This window comes from Mirounga angustirostris, unplaced genomic scaffold (genome assembly GCF_029215605.1).
Source record: "Mirounga angustirostris isolate CCGP_5_RB_7025 unplaced genomic scaffold, mMirAng1.0.hap1 SCAF_7, whole genome shotgun sequence".
Taxonomy (NCBI): domain Eukaryota; kingdom Metazoa; phylum Chordata; class Mammalia; order Carnivora; family Phocidae; genus Mirounga; species Mirounga angustirostris.
The window spans coordinates 142,748,205-142,774,238 of NW_026991715.1; the positions used below are offsets into that span (position 1 = coordinate 142,748,205).

Sequence of the window (26,034 nt, forward strand, 5' to 3'; positions counted from 1 at the left end):
TGCCCATGTGCCGATAACTACTGATGCTGGGTGAGAAGTACATAGGAGTTTGTTACCTGTTCTATTTCTGTACGTATCTTTAAACTTCCATTATGAAAAGTTTAAAGCTATCCAATACACAGACACTACTGAACCCAGCTGAGTGAAGGAATCTGAACAGGCCAGTGAGTATTTTGTTTTATAATTTTATCTAAGTATCTGTCTTATTTACACTAAGTAGTATTCAACTGTTTATTCTAAATGGATTGCAGAGAAAGAGAGGCAAATTATGAGGATCCCAATGGAAACGTCCTCACAGTGGTGGGCATTTCATAATTGTAATAAGCAAGGACACGTAAGCCCAGGGCTTTCAAGTTCCGTTTGAAATGGTTCAACTGGAGGCTGAGGGAGTCACCGCTGTTTTCCCACCCTGATCTGCTACAAAGAAAGTCATGTGATGGAAGCTCAAAATAAATGACCAGATAGAATTTTCAAAGAGTTACAATCTGTTCTCCCAGACTAAACAGTAACTGTCAGACATCACCTTCAGAATGGAAACAGAAATTATTAAATATAACAGGGAATGGGGTCAGAGGGGTCAGAATGCCAAAACAAAACTCAATAAAGTGACAATGAAAAGCACACACCACACCTATTTTTAACAGGTCTGAGTGGCAACAGGCAGAGCCTCAGAAGATTCTTCAAGAGTGAAAGAATGCATCACAGAAACATGGAAATGTTGCCAAATGTTTTGAGCACTTTTTTACATTTGGGTGATTTAGGTATGAACACACACACACACACACACACACACACACGAGACAAAGGCGGCTAGAGAAATTCCTCATTTAAAGCTTCTCAGAGTTCAAACTTCGAGCCGGGCCTAAATGGGATTAAGTCTCTTTTGCAGGAAACACTTCCTGAGTGAGTATTAGTAACTAATCCTATAAACTCCAAGAGGTGTTCCTGCTTTGTGTCTACTCTGCACTGGGTTCAGTATTCCTAAAAAGGCTGAATTTCCAAAGGAAGATTATTTCAAGCTATCGGCATTTCTGTCTCACCAAATCAATCTCTCTCTCTGCTCAGAATCATCTGGTGCTCTGACTTCCACCCATGCTTTATTCACACAGGTTTCCAGCTCTTTGGGAAAACTAGGGAGTGTAAATCACAAATGGAAGATTTTAAGACTTTCTCTGACCAACTAGCCCAGCGCGGATGCAATGTCACACAAAGGGAGAGCTGCAGGTGTGGGGAGGCCCCCCCCCCCCCCCCCGCACCGCCCCGGACCCTGCACGCCTGGTGCCTGGGAACATCTGGGGTTCTCTGATGGGACAGTCTGCACCCTGCCATCTTCAGGTGAACCCTCTTGCATTTGTGTCCCCAGTTCAGGGAGGCACCAGCACCCCAAACGGCTGGCTCCTTACCTTCAGGAATGCTTCCTTTTGCTCCAAGTGCTTGCTGATCATTGGGGTGACGTGGTCCGTCTCTGAGTTGGGGCCCAGCTTGTCGGCTCCTCCACACCAGTCCTCTTCTCTCTTGTACTCCTGCTCCAAGCTCTCGAGGACACTGCAGACCTGTGAGCAGAAGAGTCGCAGGCTAAGAGGGGCCGGTCGGCGACTGACAGCACAGAGCGACATCTCCGGCAAGTGTGGTAGGTCAGGCTCTGGGGATAAAGGTGTTGGCCTCGGGACCAAGACCATCGGAAGGAACCATGGGCTCCGTCTTACGTGAGGACAAATGCAGGGGTCAAAATAGGCAGGCCTTTCAGAACAAGAACCAAATAAAAACGGAATTTCTGGTCTCTCTCTGGTGCGTTTCAGGCTATCCATTTAAATGAGAGGAGAACGGAGGTCCTCTCAGCTCCTTTCCAACCTATTACTCTTTGAGTCCTAAGGTAAGCAACAACCCTTCTACTTCTAGAATGCTTTTCTCTGCCTGGGTTGAAGTGACTGGCTCAGTAATTACTGAGGATTAATGACGGAGTTGTCCAATAACACTGAGCTCAACATAAAAGGCTGGGCAGGAGCCCAAGGCATCGAACCTGCCTCCTCACCTGCTCTGAGGTTTTGTAGAAGGCGACAGATGCATTCACGAGCTTGAGGCGGTCTTCCATCTTGAGCATGAGCTGCTGCCAGTGAGAGGCCACCTTCTCGGCGCAGTCCCGGATCATGTCCATGTCGTAGTGATTGGCCTGCAGCATGGCTTCTGCCTTCTGCTGCACCTGCAGGGCGCTCTGATGTGTCTTCTAAGGAGACAGAAAGGAGAAGGGGAGACTTATCTGACTGGGCGGTCACATGTTTACTGGGAAGGCACTGGGAAGGCTGCCGCAGTGCTGCTCCACCTGCTTTTATAGAAACAACTTCCCCTAATACTCATCAGGACACTCCTACAAACACAGCAGACCGTGCAGTAAGATAAAAAAAGTTTTCATGCCTAGCAACAACCGTGCTTATGCTTAAATTACCTAATGAAGGATGAAATGCATTAAGACATTCCAGAATGGGTCCCACTTGTGGGGTTCTCAGCTTGAGAAATAGCAGGGAAAATTAATAGCCAATATTCTAAAAAAGCTGTTGAAATGTTCCAAGTTTATTCTTCCTATTGGTCCTCCTTGTAATAGCAGCTAGACGCACATGGACACATGGAGAAAAAAGGTGGCCACCGTGAATGCCTTTTTCATTTTTACCTTAAACTTTAGACTTGAGTAAAAAGTTTTCAAGAACTATTGACTTTAAAAAAGAGAGAGAGAGAGAAACATAACTCAAAGCTAGGAATGAGCCAAGTGTATTCTCTGGAGGCTCATGCCATATTAAAATATCAAACTAACACCAGAAATCCAGTAGAATTCCTGCTCGTGTATGTTCACTAGAATAGAAGATCCCATGAGGGGCTGACAGGTCAGGTTCTCCCAATGAAGACTCAGAACACCAGACAGCACAGCAGTTAGGTGGAGTACATGCGTTTCTGTGGACACAGATTTTTTTCTTTTTCTTCTTCTTTTTTTAACCACAGCAAAATTTTGCATTTCACTGAAAAGGCACTAAATGACTCCATAAAAGACTATATGCAGTATAAGCAACCCTACCCTTCACCCAGATACACGGACACGTATTAGGAATTTAATTATTAGAACTCACTAGGCACAGCATACAATTCTCAAAAGATGCCCAGAGTCTGCGCTTCAAGAAGAAGAGTTAATATGTATCTGTTGGCGCTGAGTAGTTGAAAATATGTCAATCTCGAGAATAAATTAACAGTATTTTCTGTGGCTTTCTTCTCTATGTATGTAACTACAGCAGGAAACAAGTTTTCTGCAATCAAATGCTCTTTTTCCCAAGAGTGTACCTTGAGACCACCTACCATAATTAACTCCCCTCTCCCCGCCAAAAACTCCACGAATAATGAATTCGCATGCTGTGAGAGTGAATCTGAGTGGGCTTGGCCCTGGCCTGGCCCCGACCTCGCGAAGGTGAGGAACGTTGCTGTTAACCAGGGTTGGAGGAGTTCCATGGAGAGTGTTATCTACTGGTGATGTGCACCTGGTCTGGCTGCGCCGCCCTCGGTGCTCTGCTCTGTTCAGGAGTGTGTGTGCAAGACCCGCAGAACAGAAAGCCCCTCAGCCCAGACTCCAGCTCGGGTTCTCAGGTGCAGGTGCTCCCGACAGTAGGGGGTGTGTGCCGCCAGGGCCTCACGGCGGGAGGATGGCTCGGCGCTGCGAGGTCCCCAGGCTGGCACACGCCTCCTCCCCTCACTGCAGTCGCCAGCCCGTTTCCTTCCCCTGAAATACACTGGAGATGTATCAGCATCATCACTCTGGGTCCTGCGGAACCCCACCGGGCTCGGGGTCAGTCCCCCATGAGGGGGCTCAGCAGACGTGTCCCGAGGTGGGGGGCAGGCTGGTGTCCCTACCTCGATGGCGTGCTGGAACTGCTCGTGCTCCCTCTGCAGCTGCTCTGCCTCTTGTAACGAGCTGGCCGTGATGAGCCCAGCGTTCAGCATCGACTCTCCGTTGCGGATCCAGCCCAGCACCTGAAACATGACACAGGGAGCTCCAAGCGCCGGCCCTCCGCAGGGGATCCCCCTGCGGGCCACCGGGGACAAGAGCCAAGTGGGCAAGGTGGTCAAGCTGCTCACATCAGCTGTGAAGCATGGGTTTCCTTAGGATCCCATTGCCAACAGCGTGATGTCCTTCCACAGTATCTTATCTTAAGTGCTGCATTTTAAAATTAATTCAGTTATCTTATAGCTTCAAATGGGTGCTGAAAAGGTGGGGAGTCCAGCGGATTGTTATTATTAGTCCACGGATCAAAGCAGTCACCTACTAGATATCTACTGCTCCCAAATAATTCCCTGATAATGGGGCGCCTGGGTGGCTCAGGCAGTTAAGCATCTGCCTTCAGCTCAGGTCATGATCTCAGGGACCTGGGATCGAGCCCCACATCGGGCTTCCTGCTCAGCGGGGAGTCTGCTTCTCCCTCTCCCTCTGCCCCTCCATTCCTGCTTGTGCGTGTGCACGCACTCTCCCTCTCTCTCAAGTAAATAAAATCTTAAAAAAAAAAAACCCAAATAATTCTCTGATAATCAAGAAATGTATTTTTCATTCCTTTTTCCTTAATAAACATGCAAAATTAACAAACTGCCTGGTAAGGGAACTATTTTTTATTTCACCAACATATTTTCCAATTTAATGCCAGTGTTAAACGACCCGCTAACCGAAGAGCGGATTCAGGGCTGTCCCCTGAGATTCTCAAACAAGAGCATTCCAACTGTGGAAGCTGCAGGACTGCGGGCACTTACTTGTGGCACAGACCGCTAGGTACCTACTCAACGCCTACTTCTCCTCATCTCCTTTACTCAGAAAACCTCGACTTTGTTTGTGTGTCGGTGGGGGGTGGATTAAAATAAAACCACATCACCGCCCCCACATCACAGCTCCGTTACAGTTCGGACACTCTCTCCAGCTACCAAGGTCAACGCAGTTGCCTCCGGGCAGTTGTGTGACCACATTTCTTCTCTGATGCAAGTACTGCTTCTTCCCTGTTAGGCTTTTCCCTTCCTGCTGCCTGGCAAGTGGAGGGGGAGCTGGGGCTGCAACAGCCACCTGACAACCCGTCACCCACACAGCTACCTCACCTATCACGTGGCCACCGACTGAGCACCTGCAGCAATCTGCCACGTCCTGACGTGTTCCATAGAGAAAGTAGTTTTTGAGCACCACTTTTAGACTCTTATAGGCAAATGCAATTCCTCATGGATAGTTTATGTTTTTGTTTCTTAGACACGTTGTTTTGTTTTTAGCAAGAAGGAACACTTTATTAACTGGTCTTTAAAAGGCTGGTGACAGTACTTCATCTCATTACACGGGAGACCAACAGGTGCTCTTAAAGCTTCCCAGTTTGACAGTGTACCTGCTTTAATGTGAGCATCACCCACTCAGGCACCACACCTCGCTCCCACTCCAGAGGCACCTTATCCCCTCTGCTCAACCAACACGCTTTTCTGTGCCTCCACCAGAATCCCAAAAAGCCATACTTTCCTTGTATCAGGGCGGTATCATGAGTGGTTTCTCTGCTCGTGAAAAAAAACGTCAGGTACATGCTGAATATATGTATGCATGGAATCCCACTGGCTGTGAGCCGAAAGCAATCCCTCCCAAATGTTCCATTTTTATTTTGCCATGCTGAGATAGGACAGTAGAGCAGGCTGGTCACAGAAGAAAACCCCAGCCCCCTCTAGCCTGTCACCCCATCCAGATTGATAACAACCTATTTGGCAGAACAATCATAGAGTTATTTAGCCTGAGAAGCAATGTGCTCAGTTTCAAGCAAGAGACCACCAATAACAAAACAAGCTAAGTGAATGTTCCTTTCCAGTGATACAGGAAGGGAAGCCTCTTCCCCTACAGAATAAACACACAGCTGTCCAGGCACTGGTTCCATGTTTGCCCACGAGCTGTGGCCGTACCCGGGGCGTGCATGTCACATCATGCCTCACAACAGCTGTGTTCTGTATCCCAGACGACCAGGAGGTCCCTCTTCGGGGGCTTGTCGGGCGGGGCCCCTCCGGTCTGGCTCCACGTCCAGCAGCTTGTTTACCTGTTTCACTTCAGCCTGCAGGTGGCGAAGCTGCACACATTGTTCCAGGTGCTTCCGATGCTGTTCCGCTGCTAAATCCAGCTCCTGCTGCTTTTCATGAAGGAACTCCAACAGGTCCTGGACCCGAGTTGCCATGTCGACATCTCTATCGCAAAGCAGCTCCACACCTGTGGGCAGTGAAGGGAGAGCCCAGAGCTCAACTGGCATGGCCGCCAGCTCTTCAGCCGCGCACCACATACACTGAGCTTTTGTGAAGGACCTGCCCGGCCAGGCCAGGCCGTTATCTTGAAGGCCAAGTGCAAGGAAGGCACAGCGGGCAGAGGAGTGTTACATGTGCTTCCGAGCACGGGAGGGGGCCTGCAGGAATGTATCCGATGTGTTCCAAAGCAAAACATGATGTATGGCTAATCAAACCCATTTCCTGTCAATCTATTTCTGCAGGGATAACTGCGGACACGAGCCCTTGACTTTGTCAGTGAGCGAACTCTGGCTTCTTTTTGCTGTACATCCACTTGCACCCTGTTTACTCTTCAGGAAGCACTGAATTTGACTTGTATAAAACGAGTAACGTAGTAGCAGGTTGTCAAACACCACGGACTTCTCTCTACATTTTTGAGCCCATAGTGACCTCTGCTGGTGAAATATAAACTAAGGAAAAAAATTAAGAATGTGAAAAATTTTTTGAGATTCACATTTCATTCATGGATGTACAACTGGAGATCACGCTCCCTGAGATGACATGCAAGAATATTAAAGGTAAGTACGCTAATCGTATTGTTACTTGTGATCACGGTATGTGAAAATAAAACAGCAAAATGTTCCTTTTGAAGAGCAGGTACCTGAGAACATCTATGTCACGGGGCTAAGTAAACTAGGCAGCCAGCACACACAAATAAACAGGATGAATTCCCGTATGATATGAAACCCCCACAACTGACAGAATGAAATGCACTCCTTACCCGAGGCCTGCACTTCATTGACGTACTGCAAAAGGTCCTGCCCTTGGTGGATGACATCGAAGGTCAAGTTGTTCATGGTCAGAGCTTTGTCTGCATGGTGCTGGAGGCGTTGTTCTGCTATCGTGAGATCTTCCGTGTCAAAGTCGTTCATTTGCTGAGAAAGCTCATCGTTCCAAGACTCAAGGTCTGAGATGATCTAACACAGGAAAGTATCTTCTTAGGACAAGACTTAAAAATAAGTATCTGCTGTGATATCTCACTGTGCCAAGTAGAGAAAGAAGGAACTAATGTGACCATGTCCTAAGGACATGGAAGCCAGCCGTAGGGGCTCCCACAGGCCAAAGATGGGACAGTTAGATACAAAAAATCTATCACAATTAAATAAAATTTACAAAATATATAAAAACATATTAATTCCTAATGAATTTTTTTTTTAAAAAAGAAGAGCTAAAAAGCCTAAAATTAAATGAAAAACTCCTCTAATTAGAAGTTGACAGGAAACCAACCTCTATCCTGAAACTGGTAAAAGAGATAATTATTTAAGCCTATTAACAATGAAGGAAGATTCCCCTTTATAGATAAATCTAGTTATTAAATGTAGAATAAAATTAGAAAGGCTTTTTTTCTCATTCTGTTTTGAAATTCTAGTGAAATAACTCTTCAGCCAATGACCATCAATGTGCAGTAAACTATAATGGAAAGGATGGGGGTACTTAATGGGAGGGTCAGGCTGCCACCTCCTAATCCCACAGACCAACCTTAGCTCCCTAAAGAAGTGGGACCAGACAGGACTAGCTTTCTGACAGGAGAAGCCATGGTCCCTGGGGAGCATCTGGCACAGAAACGGAACCTGAATCTTAATCAGGTCTTTACATCGAACTTTCAAGTTTATAGGAAATACCAGGGAAAGAAAAACAGAAGAAAATCACTAAGCGAACGTAGAATGTGGGACCTAGTTTCTTCCCCTGATGCAGTCATTCCAACAAGTCATGGCAGGATAAAAAAGAAGGGTGGATGAAGAGATGATTCTGGATGGAAAGACTATCAACCAACCGTGAAAGCAGCGCCCACGCGCCTCCCTGCCCCCAGGGCAGCTGCAGGGGTCTGAGAAGAGGCTGGGTGTTAGTTAGAGATCAAGGTGTCCGGTTGGTGAGGGGTGGTAAACTGTGGTTATGTGGGAAAAGGCCTTATTTTGTCGAGATACTTAAAGTCTTCAGGAGGGAAACGGTAAGCTGGCAAAGCTTTGTTCTAACACACTAAGCACAACAATAACAAAAGAAGGGATATTTGCAGCAAGGAAGACACAATCCTGCTACATTTGGGAGACAGGCATGTGGATGTTCACTGTACCATCCTTGCTACTTTGGAGCCAGTTTGAAAACTTTTGTAATCTACTTTTTAAAAATTCAGGCTAAAAATTACGAAATCCAAAAAGAAGGAAAAAACTTCTTGTGAAAGAACACTGTATTATCTATGCTTCAGTGGGATAACCTGTCCCATGAGTCCTGATTTCCTTTTATCCAGATGAGCAGTAACCACCTGAGTTTGAAAATCTGACAATGTGAGAGAGTTTACATAGAACCCAGCTAGGAGATGGGAAGTAATAAAAACTGAAGGCTTCCCCAAACTCCTACGTCAAAAATCTTCTGGATTTTGGGGCGCCTGGGTGGCTCAGTCGTTAAGCGTCTGCCTTCAGCTCAGGTCGTGATCCCAGGGTCCTGGGATCGAGCCCCACATCAGGCTCCCTGCTCAGCCGGAAGCCTGCTTCTCCCTCTCCCACTCCCCCTGCTTGTGTTCCCTCTCTCGCTGTGTCTCTCTCTGTCAAATAAATAAATAAAATCTTTAAAAAAAAAAAATCTTCTGGATTTATTCTTTCATTAGTGGGGTCTGCATGCAGTATGTGTATTTACACTAATTTATTAAATTGGGCTAATTTATAAAATTAATGAATTTGAACAATGTTAAATTACACGTAAGCCAAAAAGCCACTGAGGAAAACTATTTTTAAAAAGGAAAGAGCTTACCATACCTTTAAGCTTTATCTCTACCCTAAGGGTAAATTTCTTTCTTAACGTTCCTTTTCTAACACTGAGGCAGGAGAGGGTTAGGTGTGGTGGTGAGATACAGACTCAGCAATGCTGTCTCTTGGAGACAGCATCAGGCTCAGACAACACTCAAGAGCGGACAATAAACAAAGATGAACGTGCTAGAACCAGCAGGATTCAAAAATACTCACTGAGCTTATGGCCATGATCAAAGGATCATCAGGAAAAATCCTGCCCAAAGTTTATCATTACAGCTTGTTAACCATACAAGTGAAGACAAGAAATCAGTGGCAAAAACAAAGCTCAAGAAAGGGGAAGTAATTTTTGAACACGAATTCTTTGGAGAAGTAACTTTGTTTTTAACTGTATCCCAGAATGTTTAGAAATTCTAAAAGTTCCTCTTCCTAAATGTACATATAACTGTGTTCCGTAAGTAACTATCGCAGGATGCTACAGTAATGACTTCACTGTTTTTAGATCAACAGAGCAGATTTTACCTGGAATATCAAGAGGCTGAGACTGCAATATGTCTAAGCCATAGAAAACCCAGATCCACTTTTGAGAGATGGAAAGGCTATGAAATACAAGAGATAGGAGAGATTTTTAAAAACTGGCCAAGGAACAGATAAGTTTCTCCCACAAAGATAACTCCATGCCTCCTATGGGCGGTCGGATGGAGCATTTTCCCAGGTAAGGGATGACATCCCAGCCGAGGCCTCAACTGCTAAGGTTTCTATGTTTCAGGATCATTCCAGAGAAAAGAGGTTCTTAGGCTACGACATTCTAAAAGCTTTTAAACTACATTTTAGCTGGCCTGTGACTGAACTGCAGGTTTAATTTCCTCAGCTGGGGAAAGCACTACGCCTGGCCGGGCACACAGTTTTTATTAAAGGCCACTTGGAATTTTGTGGCTTTGGTGTGGGAAAATTATGTTTCTGGTGTCTGAGCTACATTTTAAAACACTAGTTTGTTGAAAATGGAAATACAATTAGAATTTTTTTCCTTTAAGTAGCAGCAATACAAATGAAGCCAAGAGATTTTTTTTAAATATCAAAATGTGTTGATGAAAAAACTTCAAGTAATGCCTGATTGCTCTGTGTTTTCTAATTGAAACTACTCAATAGCAGCTAAGTTTATCAAAGCAATTCATACGAAGTAGAGGTCACAGAGGAAAAGAGGCATGCTGGGTCTTCTGTTCATATAGTCTGCAACCTGGAACTGGCACACCACGCCCAGGCCCCGGGCAGGTCCTTAATGAGCTCGAGCACAGCAGGCTGTTTCTCTACATGGCTTCATGGGGCTGTAAAGGTCAAGACACTGAGAGCAGATTTTACCAGACAACATGGGTGAGATTTAACTCCTTTCTTGTCATAAACCAATGATGACAATGAAAACAGCCAAGAAGGCCTTTCTTCAATGAAAACACTGATGGAGATTTAGACAGATGGCCGACCAGAGACCCCCCCCCCCATGAGAGGCCCAGTACTGGGCCTGGCCTGGTCCCTGTACCATACGGCAAGACCACCACTCAGAGCTGGGCCTACAGACAGGCCCGAGAGAAGCAGGCAAGGCCCACTTCAGGCAGCTGCTCCCCTGAGCAGAGAGATGTGAAGCAGTCTACACAAAGCCCGGCCACCCCTCTGCCTTCAGTGGCACGAAGGGTCTGGGTGTGCACGTCCTCAAGGCACTAGCATGGGGAGGGCACGCCCTACAGATTCTGCTCGGCAGTCAAAGGACCACCTGGCGGGCTGCTGGTACCCGGACAGGCACTTGGTCACTCCAGCAGCTGTATGAAGCTGACAGGCACCAGGAAACTGGCCTTCTCCTGGCTGAAGTGAGTTCTGGTTCCTTTCATCATGTTCCACAGGCAGATCCAGCACCATCCAATTATACTTACTTCTGCTTGTACTTCAAGTTCAAAAATAAGATCTTCCCTGACACAGAATTAAGAACCACCCTTTTGTTGAAGAAAAAGAAAAGAAACCTCATATATAAGGTGTAACAACTTTTAGGTAAGAAGAATGAAAGATCATCCGAGGACCCTTCTGTGGAGAAAAAAATTGGACTTCACATTACCAAACATGCCATCAGCCCAGGTGAGGCTTATTCTCACCGTCTGGGGAGGAGGGTGGGAGGGGAGAAAGACAGGCAGCGGGGCGGGAGGGGGGAGACAGAAGGGAAAGACAGAAAGAGAAGGGATCACGGTCGCAGGTGTGAGCCTCTGCTGCATAGACAAGGGTGTGCGTCGTGGGACCCAGTGCGGGCTGAGACAAGCCCACTTGTTCGAGGCGGCTGGACTTCAGCTCCGCGCACCGGCTGTGCTCTACCCTGCTGTGTGGTGTGGCCTCCAGCACAAGCCCTGCAGCTCCCAGGGCAAGGCGCACTCCTCCCTCTCCCTGTCCTCCTGTTAAGGCAGCCAGAGCGAGACGATGCGGGAATGGCAGGAGGCGGAGGACACTCACATCGATGGCGTCCCGCTCGAATATGCGCAGCTGCAGGAAGAGCTCCAGCTTGATCTTGCGCTCCTGGAAGAGCTCCTCCATCTGGGCCTGGGCCTCGTCCAGCTGCTGCAGCACCGTCTCGATGTGGCTGATGGAGCTGTTGTGGGGGGTCTTATTGCTGGAGATGGCCGAGTCTCTGCGGAAGGGCAGAAGGGGACGGGGACAGGCATGAGAAAGTCTCCCACTGTCTGACACCAGATCCGGCCGGCCGCACAGACTTCAGGGGGAAGAGAGCTGGCAGGAAGCGGGGCCGCTGGTCTCAGAAAATGGAATCAGCAGCCCCTCCCGCCACACAACCCTGGGCTTCCTCCTCCGAGCAGGCTGCCAGGTTTGAGGCCACACTGAAGACTCTGCTCCGCACCTCCCACGGTCGTCGCTCTCAAAAGAAGTCTATTACAGAAAGTAACGTCAGCGGAGCTCAACTTTAGCCACTCTTCTCCTTAAGTAGAGGGAACAGAATAGACGATACCTGTTTGCTACACATGGTAGAGTCAGAGTGGTGACAAAGGGTTAAACTCTAATGCCACCAATTTAGCCTTTAACAAGTCACTTTTGCCTGACTCTTGGCAAAGTGAGCATCCCGTGAAGTTACCAGTCATGACTGAAAAACAGTCCTCTGAGTGATCCAGTAACATGAATCTGCTCCCAGGCCCAGCAGGGCCTCCTGCCTTCCTGTGCGGAGGGGAACCTGAGGGACAGGGACCCCCCTCCCCCAAGGCCGGGCCTCCCCGAGCCCCAGTGCTGAGGACCGGGACGCCCACCATCCTCTAGAAAGGCACATCACTCAGGACCTGAAGGACACAGTCCTCGGAGATTTAAATCAATCTGGTCTGTAAAGAAATTTCAATGAGTATTCAGTAAGCGTTAAGAGGAAATATTACTAAAAGCTGAGCTCTGGGAACGTTTAATAGTCAATGCTGCCATGAGAGAAATCGTCGCAGGAAAGAGAAAGAAAGGGATGTTATTCTCTGTTGTATGCAGAGATGTTATTTGTTCTCTACCTAGCTGGGCAGGGAATTACAGCCCATTGTTCAGAAGTGTGAGCTCAGGGAAGGGGAAATCACTGGCAGGACTGCAAAATGCCCGTGCCCCGCGGGAGGCCAGGGACACGGCCCACCTCAGCTGCTGGATGAGGTCCTCGCCTTCCTTGATCACGTTGACGGTCACTTGCAGGGTCGTCTGCTGCTGCTGGCCAAAGCGCTTGATGAGGTCTTGCACAGCCTCCACCGACTCGGCGTACACGTCATCCAGCAGCTCCTTCTGTAGCTCCTCCAGCCATGTCCACAGCTGGGGAAGGAGAGAGTGCGGTGAGGCCAGGCCCCCGGCCCCCCTCCCCCTGGGAAGTTCCCCTCCCCCGGAAGTCCTGGTGCGGACACCGAGTGACACGAGTGGCCACACCGGGAGGGAGCTGGCAGCAGCCTGCTCCCAGGGGGGTAGGGGGTGGGAGGGGGAGCCCCCTGAGCAGGCCCAGGCAGCGGAACACACGGAACACGCACACAGAAAAAGCAGCGTGCAACCACCGCGCGGCGAAAAATAAACAGAGAGCTCAAGGGGACTGGCACAAAAGAGAAAAGAGGAAAGGGAAGGGAAGTCACTCTTTCCGATTCTTCCTAGGCTCAATCCTAGTGGAAGAGAAAGAAGAAAAGACCCCCTCCACCAACCAAAACATCTGCTAAGCATAACGCACTCCTTTACACATCCTCTGACTCTCGTTTAGCAGATGGATGGTTTTATTTTACTTTTAGCAAGGGCACTACAACCCATTATTAATTATTAAACCACTGCTCAGATGTGGCCGCTGTCCACAGCTCCGAAAAGGAGGCAGCGTATGATATGGTGGGATAAATTCACCACCTTGCCTGGCGGGAGAGTCGGATGCGGCACCGCTCAGTGACGTCGCCCACCCCGGGCCACGGCCCGCCTGGCCACAGCCGACCCGGCCACGGCGCAGTCCTCCAGGGGAGGAAGGAGTGTGCATCCTGAAAACACTTCCGACTGCCACTGTACAACCACTCAAGATGTGTCTGGGGACGTGGACAGGTAAGGACCACTTGGAACGACAGCGTCAAGAACGACCTCAGGTGCGGCGGGAGCAGAGTGCTTCACCCGCTTGAGGCAAGCCCGCTGCCTCCCTCCACGTCTCTGGGGAGCCATTCAGCAAAGTGGGAAAGATGACTAATGACCCCAAGCGGGGCCCTGGTGGCTCGGAAGTGGTCTGTGCGGGAGAAAAGGCTTCCTGCTTCCTCAGGGATGTGAGAACCCCCCTCCCCCATTTCTTCCAAGCGCCCTACGGACAGCACCTCTGCCCCAACGCCGACCTTGCCAAAATAAAGGCTGTATTGGGTTTTTTGTTTCTGAGCTCATCTTCGTTTGAAAACTGCTTTACTGAGGTATAACTGACATACAGTCAACTGCATGAATTTCCAGGATAAAGTCTGTGAAGTTTGACGCATCCAGGAAAACTCCCCTGCTGTCCGCCGTGAACAGCTCCATCACCCCAAAAGTCTTCTTGTGCCCTCCATAATCCTTCTGTCTCCCCTGCCCTCCCTCCCCAGCATCTGCTACAGATCGGCTTGCATTTTCTTGAAAAAGTACATAAATGGAACCATATCCTAGGAACTCTATTTTTGGTCTGGTTTCCTTCCTTCAACATAATTATTTTGAGATTCATCCATACTATTGTGTGTATCAACCAAATGCTGGGACCGAGCTACTGGCAAAGCCGGTACTGGCAAAGAGCCCTTTAGATCCGGCCACACTTTGTGTTGATGTTGTCGGTCAACACCAAAAGCACCATTCTTTGACTCGCCATATAAATATGGACTAATGCTCTGCACCATCTATAAGGTTCCATAATCAAGGACATACTTGTTTGCTTTCCTCTAAATCCTCATGAACATGGTTGCTGCCTTTGTAAATAACAGGAAGGATGACAGCATCATGACCATGAGGAATCTCCCAATTTGCTCTGATAATTTCCTAGGAAAAACCTTCCAAGTTCTACAGGTCATGTGGTATAGCAGGAGTACTGTGGATTTAGGAGATGCTTTAACAAAGCACTGACTCTGTGACCTAAGAGATCACTGAGTTTCTCCGAGACTCGGTTCGCTACAACAGGGGCCTTCGGACCAACACCGGCCTCAAGAAGTCGCTCCGAGGGCCGGGAGGCAGAGGCGGCAGGAGGGCACCGGGGCATCAGCAGTGCTCTGAACAAATTTAATTCCCAAAGCAGAATGACCTACTCTAATGAACTCAAGAGGCAAGACGCGCTAAAAGAAACCAAGAACATGCCAGTGAGCAGTAACAATGTTACCAACACATTTTATCGCATCAAAATATTTATCCCGGGTGCCTGGGTGGCTCAGTCGGTTAAGCGACTGCCTTCGGCTCAGGTCATGATCCTGGAGTCCCGGGATCGAGTCCCACATCGGGCTCCCTGCTCGGCGGGGAGTCTGCTTCTCTCTCTGACCCTCCCCCCTCTCATGTACTCGCTCTCTCTCATTCTCTCTCTCAAATAAATAAATAAAATCTTTAAAAAAAAAAAAAATTTATCCCAAAACATCCAGGGTACGTTATCTAATAGGTAGGCTTTTACAGCTGAAATGGTTTTACCAGCTTCCTGGTAACCTGCCTCCCACTTGCTCCCCACAGAGCAAAGCCCCCTCAGACACACGTGGCCGCTGCAGCCCCCCCGTCAGATTCCCGTCCGGAGACAAACACTATGAAAGGTGGACCTGTTCAATTACACTCATTCCAGTGTAAAAGAAAATTAAAAACAAAAACCAAAACACTTGCGTCCCTTCCTTTCAAAATCCCAACTGTCGTCTTCCGCCTTCCTACGCGTGCTGCACAGAAGCTGCTCCTACCTCGTCGCAGTGTGAGGAGACCCAGGGAAGGAGGTCCCCACAGCACACCTACGGCTCACACGGAGGAACGGACACAGAGGCCCCGCCCATCCCACAGCTGGGTCCGGAGAAAGAGTGCCGCTCATTCAGCAGAGCAAACGCACACGCAAATGCACGTCCAGAACGGACCACTCTCTTTCACCATCATCTAGGCAGAAGCAGCACTGATGGGAAGGAGGGTGAAGGAGCCAGGTCCACCCCAAATGCTGACTCTGCATCACGGACGGGAGTGTGGGACTCATCAGAGAACGAGCAGGCCCACGCAGGGCTGGAGCCAATGGGGAACCCTGGTCTGAGTTACACTACACTAGTAAGAGCTAGGTTCTCCCAACAGAGACTAGTATCTCTTCTTTCAAATTTGTGGAGAAAACAGGAACACACAATTTTTTTTAAGACCGCCAGAAAAACGCTACAATATCAGCAAAATATAACAACATGAATTAAGACCGCTGGTAGAGAACCTGCATGTGCTGGACAAGACACATCTAGCATACAGGTGGCCCAAGCCTCCTCCCCGCCCCTGCTCACACAGCTGGGTCAGGCCTCCCCAGGGTCATCAGCCTGCCAGGCCCCTCCAGGAGCCCTGGCCCAGCACCTTTCTTGCACCAGGTGCCCTAGACGCCACGGTGGACCCAAGGGGTGTCTGCGTCCCTGCCTGGTGGTTGGCACAGCCTCCGCCCCCGACTCAGCTGCGAGGCCCAACTCACAACCCGGCTTGTGGGACAGGATGGAGGACGGGGGACAAAATTCCTCTTCTCCAGCAAATACCACCAAAAATACATAATTTAGATTATGAAACCATGTTAACGAGCCTTGCTTCTCTACACTGTGAGGAGGAGGAGGAGATCAAAACCAGTGCTTGGAACTGCCCTGAGGCACAAGGCCTAAGTGCATCTATGTAGCTCCACTGCAACAGCCTAAGACTTAAGAGTTTATCCACAAATGATAATTAAAATAACACACCTCTCCTAAGAGCTAATATGGAGTAACAGTTAAGAGTGCGGGCTCTGAAGCTAGACTGACTTAACATCCTGGGCTGTGGCCTTAGGCAAGTTACTTGGCCGGTCCACGACTCAGGCCCCTCTTCTCTAAGATGGGCCTAGTAATAGCAGTCACAGTAACAGTGCCTCCCTCCCTCCGGGAGCTGCTGCGAAGAGTAACTGGGATGGTACGTGCACAGCGAAGAAACAAGTAAATGTGAGCCATTAGTACTAGTTTTGTTCTTGTGAAGAAACGTGTCTAGTAAGAAAAACCACAGAACTTTAGGTCTTTCTCTAGGTATTTTTCAAAACATAACCAGGTTCCCACTTATTGTTCAAAATATGTCACTGAGTCTGGTAGACTTAACACCATCCCACGTTTAAATCTTTTTACACCTAAAAATAGTATGAGGAAAAGGTGCTAGAATGAGTGCACCGGAGTCCATAGAAATCACTTCCCCTTGGTTGCAGGGGAAATGCCATGAGGATCTGTGGGTCAAACTTTTTCCTTTCCTCAACATCCTGGACACTTGGACGTGCATCCCCGGTGGAATGTGCTCAGGGGCCCGGCCAGCTGTGGAACTGGTGAACGGCCACGGCCACAGAGGAAACCACAGAAATGGATCTTCGGCTCCGGCAGTTGGAAAGGGAACAGTAAATGAGGTAGAAGGAGCAAGGTTATATTTAAATCTATAATGTCAAATGCTCCCAAATCTTTTGCCCCTCTAGAATTTTTTTCCCCTGCCTCTACAGAAAATATTCTCATTCAATTTGGAGAGAAAAGGATTCTCAGATAAAGGTCTTCTGATTTCGGTGATGAACTAATATATATCATAATGCAGTATAATTCAGGTAAAATCTATTTTTAAGCTTTTAAATTAGTATATGATGCTTAAAATAACCTTTGAATAAAAGAATAAGAAAAAGTCTCTAGGATACCTGTGAAATTTCTAAAACCCAGCGCTTCTGTGCATGCTGTTAATTTCCAATCAAGAGCTACATCTTTGCGGACAGCCCGACAGCCGAGAGGAGCTACATTCTACCCAGGTTCTCAGCCTCGTGGATCTTCCTGTGAGAACTGTGGCCCATGGCCAGAGTTAGGCAATGCTGCCCCCTAGAGGCCCCCTGGGCGGCCACCAGCAGCATTCCAAGGACGAGCACTCGAACGCAGCGGGTGTCTCCGACCTGGTTCTTGTACCACAATCCATTCACAGAGAAGGCTGGGCTAGGGAGACACACGAAGTTCTGGGGAGAGAACTCCCATGACAAAGATGTGAGAGCCCTGGTCCTGGATCCAGTGGTGTCCGGCCAGGTCTGACCCAGGCTCACCTCCACTCCGGCCCCCTCCCTCTCCCCTCTGTGCTGGGTGGAGCCTAAAGGAGGAGACTGCAACTCTGCTGGGAGAAATCTCCTGGAAGAGCCCCTTCCTCACTAATTGGATGGGAGACTTTGCCAGAGAGCGCTCCCAGAGGAACCTGTTGGCCTGGGGGAAATCCCAGGAAGGACTGAGCTTCCAGCCCTATTCCACAGGTGACAGGATCGGAGGCCTGGGATTTGGGGATTGCTTTAGCTGCAACCTCTTTCAGATGCAAAATCTGAATGCAGTCTATAAGCCCGCTCCATCCGGAGGCGGGGCCCAACACGTCAGATGTGGGCCCTTCTCTGCGCGTGACCTTGGGAAAATCCTTGGGACTCTCCACCCTCAGATTTCTCATCCATGAAATCTTGGATCATCTTACCATGTCTTCCCTAACTGGCAAAGCCCAGTTTGAAAATCAAACGAAGTGACCACAGACCTGTGAAAGTGCTCGGTCACCCCAAGCACTTTATAAACAGAAACTACCACCACCCCTATTTGCTTCCCTACCCTTGTTTATGACAAAGACAATCATCTGGGTACCAGTAGGGATGGGTGAACTGTAAGGCCACCACGGGAAGCACAAAAGCCGCGTCCCCCCAGCAGAAGCTGTGAGCCAGGAGCAGGGGTAGGTAGTTTCGGGATTTCAGAGGGCACTCACTGTGCACATAAATCGTGATTCAGTTTCAGGTACAAGCAGCAGGGCTCAAAGGGGAGCTGTTCCCGCATGCGAGGCACCTTCTTCAGCCTGAAATGGTGCACATGCCTGGTACCCTGATCAAGGAGGAGTAAGGGCTTGAGAAGTACCTTGTTATTCTGGGGTGGGTGATAAAAGATGCCTTAATATGACGAAAGGACGTTTGTGAAGGATGTACTGGGCGGTGGGGGGGGGGGCGCATAAATCAGAGTCAGTATCATGAAATAATACCCATGCGAGTATGTGTAAGAGAGGGGACAGAAGGAGAAGGAAGAGCACATCAGGGCAGCCCCCAGTTAAATGGGCGCTGCAGCACTGGAGGGTGGGAGCCGCAGACATGGGATCAAGGACAAGGCGAGGCACAGGTGATGTGGCTGGATAGAGGGCCCACACAGAGACCAAGGTCAGAGTGGGAACCTCAGTGATCCAGATATTTAAGTCGACTCGGTGAAATACAGAGATTTTGAGATGAGGGATTTTCTTTCTTCCTTTTATTCCCCGACATCACCAAAGCATAAAACAACTCTTCCTGAGGTTTCAAATTTGGGAAGAGCTCCTCCCCACCCCCACGTCATTTTGAGCAAGCACTTTCCCACCAAAACGGTCTGCAATTAGTCAAAGCATAATTCCTCCTTCACTCCTCAAGCCTCTGAGGACAGAGAGCATTGGTATAGTCTGTCCTCTCTATCCCAAGGGTAACACTTCAGTCCTTGGACTCCATCACTGTGGCAGGATCTGAAACTCCTTCCACACCAGCTCACTCTCCTCTGAACACCCTGCCCTTGCAAAGTGGGGGCTGGAGAGCAAAGACGACATCACGTGTGGATCCAACCAGCAGTGCACAGCGAGGTGACTGCCTCCCAATCGGGATTTTTTTCCTGTGCTTTTGCTCATTACACCCACTGGGCACGACACTATTGTGTACTCTGTTCATGAACATGTGTAAGGTTGTTGTTTTAACAAGTGCTGTGACCACCCTTGTGACCCTTACTCTATAACCTGTCTAGGTGAGTGTTTTTGATTCAAAAGGCTCATACCCATGAATGAAATTTCTCTGATGGATTTTGACTTATTTCTGCTGACATGTTTTGGGATCCTACATATTTTACCGACCCTGGCCTAGACTTTGATAAGCATGCCTTTCCTCTTGGGACAGAGACATACAGGGGAGACATAGTCCCCCAGCCCCACTGAGGTCACCCACTAACAACCTCCATGATGACGGTCTCCCTGGCAAGATTTTTAAGGTAGCCACAATTATTTCTGCTGCACCAAGCCTGCCCTTGCTTTGTGGCCATTTGCCCATTTTCAAGATAAACAGCTCTCCACACAACAAAGGCGAGTTTTCAGGGTGCCTGAGTTCCGATGAGCAATCTTTCCAGATGTCACATTGGGAAATAGAAGTTCTGAATATATTAGTGGAGTCAGTTCAAAGACGGGACGACTACAGAGGCTGCTCGCCCACGGAAGGTGACATCAGGGACGACACCTGCCCATCCCACTAGGCCTCAAGTCCAACCATCTCCCACGGTCACCACTATCAGCAAGTCTGGTCCTACCACGGGTCTGGACTGAAAATTACTTCCTTACTCACACGCCGGGTATGATGAGTAATACCTTACTATCGAACACTTTCTTCCTGGCACCTTCCACTGGGGGAGCAGCATGGGAGGATGAGGACAGGGCTGGTCCTGTGTAACAGACCCCCTCAGCTGACATTTTCTCCCAGCCATTCAGCAGTCTGATTCTAGTGACTGTTCTAACAGACTGCCCATACTTTCCTATTTTGTCTACAAATTAAATGTCAAATGCTAATTCCACTGCATGCCCTTCATGAAACCAGAAACTCAGTAAAGAATGAAATTAACATGTTATAACTTGTTCACTTCTTCCTCTACTGGCGGTTTATAAACCGCCTTTTCTAGAACTCTGTCTAGGACTGACCTCGCCTGAGTGCTGTGTGAACTCTGCCTTCGGCATCTCCAGCCCCCTGGCGTGTCTCCCCTCACTCTTCCTTAAAGATCAGCAAACCCAATCATCAAGTTCTCTCACTACTCAGGGGTCTAATTTGTCTTGCTGTAAGAGAGACTTGAACTCACTTAGAAGAAGTAAGTCTTTTCTTATGAAACCTTCACTCATTTTGATCTTCCACTTCTAAGTCTGAAGTGCATGAAGTCTACTTTCTTCTCTCATGCACAGACTTCAGTAGCACCAAGCAGAAGGCCCAGCCCTTCCTTGACCTTGGGGTTCTGAATTTGGGGCTTCGAAGAGAGGAAAAGAAACAACAACAAAACCAAAAAAGCCTTTCTTTTCTAGAGCTTTTAAGCTTTCCTGACAAAACCCTCATTTGCTGTTGGCGATCAACCTTTCTACTACCACTTATTCAGTAAGAACAATAATCAGTGACAAACGATACATGCCAGAAATGCACACGGATGATGTACTTCTCGCAATCAACCAAAGACCTATCCCATTTGGTTTATGAAGCCAAGTATCAAAATAAAAAATTAAGAATATTAAAAATGCTCTATTAAAGTCTAACAAGTAAAGAAGATTACATATACATCCATTTTCAGCTGGGCATTTTAAGACCTAGAACATTGCACTGGCTTGACATTTGTTCAAGTGCTTCCCCTTTCTATTATATTAACTGAGGCCAACCCACAAACAATGACTTAAAGCCAACATTTGCAACTCTCCATTGAGGGCTGACCCTTCAACAAGAAATTGTAAAATTTGGAATCAGTCAGTGCAGTTATAGATTTTCATTCCCTATTGTAATACTGAGTTACAAATAAAGACAATACAGTACATTATTCATTCATTCATTTAATAATCATCTACTAAGTGACCATTACGTGTCAGGTATGTTAGCGTTCACTGTAATTCTCTGCACTAATGTCTAATTACTTTGTTGATATAAAAATTTTCTCTACCTGAAAATATTGGACCAATATTAAGAAATAGAAAATTCATGAATTTAAGCCAGTTTTAAACTACTCTACAGAAAATACTTGTTTTACATCGAACTATTTGGATAGAAGGAACTTCCTTTTAGATAATAACATCCCTCTTTCCCCACGGGCTAACAAAAATGTTTTGCACTTATTTGGTGAAAAAATCCATCACTTATTTTGTAGTTTTGGCTGGTAACAAAAGCATTAAGTGATGCGTACAAAGGAACACACGCCAGTATGGATGGACCCATGAGTAAAGATTCCTTGTAAGAGCCAAATCGGTCCTGATAGAGTGGGGCTGGGGACAGAGCGGGGCCGGAGAAACAGCGTACATTCCAGAAAGGCTTCATTCAACTCTGATCCTAAACACCGGGGTCAGAGCGAGGGCATCACAAGTAGATTGCACAGCTTCTGTTAAAGATGAGTGAGGAAAAGATCAAATCACAGCTGGGTATTTATACCTTTGCATCTCAGGTTTAAGTTGGCCTCACGCTGTCTGTGTCCAACAAGCTACAGACGGCATGAGGAGGTAAGAAAGGCACATGTCCTGGCTGTTCCTACAAGATGGGCGCTATGGTTCGTTACTACATCCACAGCTTCGCTCTGCTGAGCCGCACGCCCCTGAGCTTTAGTGTTCCCATTCTGCAGTTGGGAAAGCCAAGGTGCTCCAGAGCAGTCTGCCCCAGATCACTCAGCCAGTTCAGGGGACATGTTCCACTTTGATATACTCTGTTAATTATTTTAATAAAGATGATATTTTTACAGAAAGCAAGCTTGAATGAGTAGATTTTTTAAAATATATACATATATTTCCACCTATGGGAAGACCGCCTTTTTTTTTTTTTTTTTTAATACATGACACCACAGACTATTTGAAGACAAAGTGCTAAACCGAATGCCCAAAGCCAAATGTAACGTTCAGTCACGCGAGGGCTGACAACACAGTAGATGGGTCTAGCCCTTAGCTTCCTCTTGTTTTGTCTGGCTTGGGGCTGTTTAATTGCTCATTTGTATCTACATCAGATTAATAAATCAAAGGAATCAAATGTTTAAGAGTGGGAGGAGAGAGTTCAGCTAGGGCACTGAATATTAAACATAAATTATTGAGATGTAATCATCTGAAGTAAACATCCTATTATACATTGGGGCTTAACCTTTCCCGTTGACAAATGTATCACAGCAATCCCTGACTTTTGAGAAGTTACAAAACTAGAGCCCACTCCTCCATTGTTGATGGGAATGTACATGATACAGCCATTCTGGAAAACAGTTTGGCACTTTAAGAACATGAGCTTACCAGAGGACCCAGCAGTTGCACTCTTGGGCACTTACCCCAGAGAAATGAAAACTTCAGTCCACGTGTAAACCTGTGTGTGATGGGCCACGGTCTCTCTTTATAACAACCCAAACCTAAAAATAACCCCACTGTCCTTTACTGGGTAAATTGCTAACACACGAGGACATATCCGTACAATGAAACACTACTCAGTAATGAAGAGGAAAGAAGTACTGATGGATCGCAAGGGAATGACTATGGAGTAAAAAGGTTACATAGAGTATGATCCCGTTATGTAACATTTTTGAATAACAAATTATAGAGATGGAGAACAGCAGATAAGTGGTTGCCAGGGGTCAGAGATGCAGTCGGGGTTGGGTATGAACAGGAGGTGTATCAGGAGGGTGACAGGAACAATTCTGTAGGATTCTGTATGTTGAATGTGGTGGTGGTTACATGAATCTACAAATGATAACCGTGCACAGAGCTACCCACACGCGTGCTTGCACATACGAGTGTGCACACCTGTGACTGCAATAAGCTCTGTGGGGCACAGCAAAGTCACTTCCCAGCTTTCACAGTGCACTGCGGTTATGTAAGATGTGACACGGGGGGAGGCTGGGAGAAGGGGCATGGGCTTCTTGTCCATTTCTTTTTGCCAACTTCCTGTGAACTTATAATTATTTCAGACTGAAAGCTAAAAAAGAAAGATGGGAATATGTTTGCAGGTATCACATACGTCTCTGGAGATATACATGTCGGGGTGGAAATGGGAAAGGAGGAATGTGTAAATCATTCTAGACGATGCAGACACAGGAGTCATCAGCAAAAGCACAGCTGAGAAGGCCGAAATGGAAGGTTTGTAGAGAACGTAGCACAGGACAGGTGGGAGAGCTGGAGAGCTCTGAAGCTCCATAGGCTAGGGACACCCGCTAACATGTCCCATCCCCTGGGACAGGCACGCCGGGGGGAACAGAGACAGGCCCTCTCCGGGAGGTCAGGCGGGGGGAGTAGGCTCTGCACAGTGACTGTCAGCAAGGACAAGAGTCCAGTTAGAGGGCAGTTGGTCGACACAAGGAACAGCACGCACCATCAGACAATTTTCCTGCATGAGGTTAACCAGCAGATGCCCAATCACTCTCCAGCTCCACCAGTGAAAGCAGAGAAAGGAAATCTGGGTCCTTTAAGCAGGGGGCTGACTGAGAAAGCACTGGGGCTGTTTTCAACACACTCCTGGCGCAAACTAGGTGAGGGCCAGAGGAGAGGTGGCCCCGGGAGCCCCATCCCCCCAAGGAGCTACACAGCACCTGATTCCCTGGAAACCCTCCCCGACCACGGTGGCCACAGCGTGAAGTCCACAAGGGCTCTGGCCCTGCTCCCCGGGGAGGGGAAGCACTGGCCCAAGCATAAAGAAAGAAGTCTGCTTGCTTAACTGGAGGCATAAAAATGAAGCCAGATGGGTATGCTGTGACAAAAAAATCACCAGGTGGTTGGGAGGCCTTTGTTTTTGACTTCTGAATAAAATGAAAGGTTCCTCTTTTCCCAAGCATTACCCCAAACAAAAACTTGTCCCAGTTGTAAGTTTGCAGAAACAGAACCAAAAGCCTTCTTTACTTAAACCCAGCAAGAGTCACAGCCTGATTCAAATGGGAATGGTCTTCCCTGGGAAACCAAGGCTTTCAGGAATCCAGCAAACAAAACCAACTCAAAGTCACTGAATCAAATCCAGAAATAAACCACCACCTCGTTGCCTCAAATAACCCACAAATTTCAAAGGTAATTATCAATTAACTCAGGACCTAATTTTGAGAACAAAGTACGAATGGAGGAAAATAACGATGCTTATGCTATATTTGGAAATGGAAATATGTCCCTCTATCATTAAATCTCAGAATGGTGAGCTAGAAATAGACATCATTTATTCCCCACGCTGACAGAGGTTATGCTGAGTCTGGAAGACAGGCTAACTAGTGAGATACAAAGATAAGTGAGACATAGTTCTGGTCTTCAAGGAACTTCACATCCACCATGAAAAACAAACAAATGACTAAAACACACCACACACATGAAAGCAGGAGTGTATTTCTCCACCGGTCATTCATCTTTGTCCTGGCATGTGATGGCTGGCCAGGGAGACACCTGGGAAGGAGTCTGAAACAGCGAATATGTGACTCAACAATGGGGATAAAGCCTCAAAAGGAAAGGAGGGCAGGTAACACAGGACTAATAACGGGAGAGGTACAGTCAGAGCTGGTGTGAGTAAAACACAGAGAGATCGAGAGGTAGAAGACAAAATGCAGGAGGAGAAAACTCCTAAAATAAAATCCAAATTCATGTGGGGCTAATCAACATTCTTTTGAAATACTACCTTAAAAACACTGTCATAAGGAAAAAGGAGACTATCAGTCTTCCAGCCTTCTGAGAGGAGATAAAGCATCTCATGAATTGCTTTCAGAGGGGGGAAAAAAAAACTCGGAAGGGTCCCAGAATGCTTCCAAATCTGGAAGGTGAAATTGAGGCTAACACCTCTATTAACCACCTTCTGCGTCCCACCTCAAGGTAGAAAATATTTCCTCTCTGCTCTCTTCCCAGGAATGGGAATTCTATATTCCGTCCTCTGGGATCAAGAGAGCATGGAGTCCAGAGGTCTCGCTCAGAACCTAAGTGCTTGGTCTGCCACGGCGTGTAACCCCCAATCCCCTTCCAGGTGGGATTCATAAGAAGAATTCCCGAACTAGCACTGAACCGACATCACCTTGATCCAGCACCTTTAAAGTTAGTTGTTAATGAGATCACCTTTGATTATGTGCTCATCAGTGAGCCAGAAATTTACCGCAAAAAGATGAGGGCCACTGCTGTGTTCTGGAGGAAGTGAGAAACCAGCACGCCTGGGCACCCGGGGGCGAAAAAGTTAACCTGCATGCCGCCACTGGGGAGCCTTTGAAAGTTAACTTCCAAAAAGCTTCATGTATTTGCCTAACTGAAAAAGACAACCTGCTTCTTCTCTCTTCCTCTATGTAATTTTAAATTGTATGATCTGCTTGAGAAAAATTAGTTCAGATAGCAGAGATCTTTTAGCAATTTTCCATTCCTCTGGTACGCTAAACTATTTACTTTATACAAACAGGTATTTGATTAGTAGGACTTCCTCTCCTTGGCCCTTCTGTCACTTTTCATCTTGTTTTCAACTAAATTTGTTCTAAGCGGATCTAAGTTTTCATTCAATAACCAGTTTCAAAACATGATGATTGAGGAAATCATTCCTTTCCCTCATAAAACCTAC

The 26,034-nt window shown here is 47.4% G+C and overlaps 1 protein-coding gene across 15 annotated transcripts in view; it reads right to left on the bottom strand.

Annotated features, from left to right (window-relative positions):
• Positions 1 to 26,034, bottom strand: part of TRIO (trio Rho guanine nucleotide exchange factor) — a 341,653-nt gene that overhangs the window by 125,161 nt on the left and 190,458 nt on the right. For all 15 annotated transcript variants that reach the window (XR_010413353.1, XR_010413354.1, XM_045863432.3 and 12 more), the window contains exons 12-18: positions 12,697 to 12,866; positions 11,541 to 11,715; positions 7,034 to 7,229; positions 6,075 to 6,241; positions 3,889 to 4,008; positions 2,033 to 2,224; positions 1,404 to 1,553 (exon numbers count right to left, since the gene is read on the bottom strand). Coding sequence is in view for 13 of the 15 variants with exons in the window: in XM_045863432.3 (XP_045719388.1) it covers positions 1,404 to 1,553; positions 2,033 to 2,224; positions 3,889 to 4,008; positions 6,075 to 6,241; positions 7,034 to 7,229; positions 11,541 to 11,715; positions 12,697 to 12,866 (1,170 nt within the window). In the remaining 2 variants the exon portion in view is untranslated. The remainder of the gene's footprint in view (positions 1 to 1,403; positions 1,554 to 2,032; positions 2,225 to 3,888; positions 4,009 to 6,074; positions 6,242 to 7,033; positions 7,230 to 11,540; positions 11,716 to 12,696; positions 12,867 to 26,034) is intronic.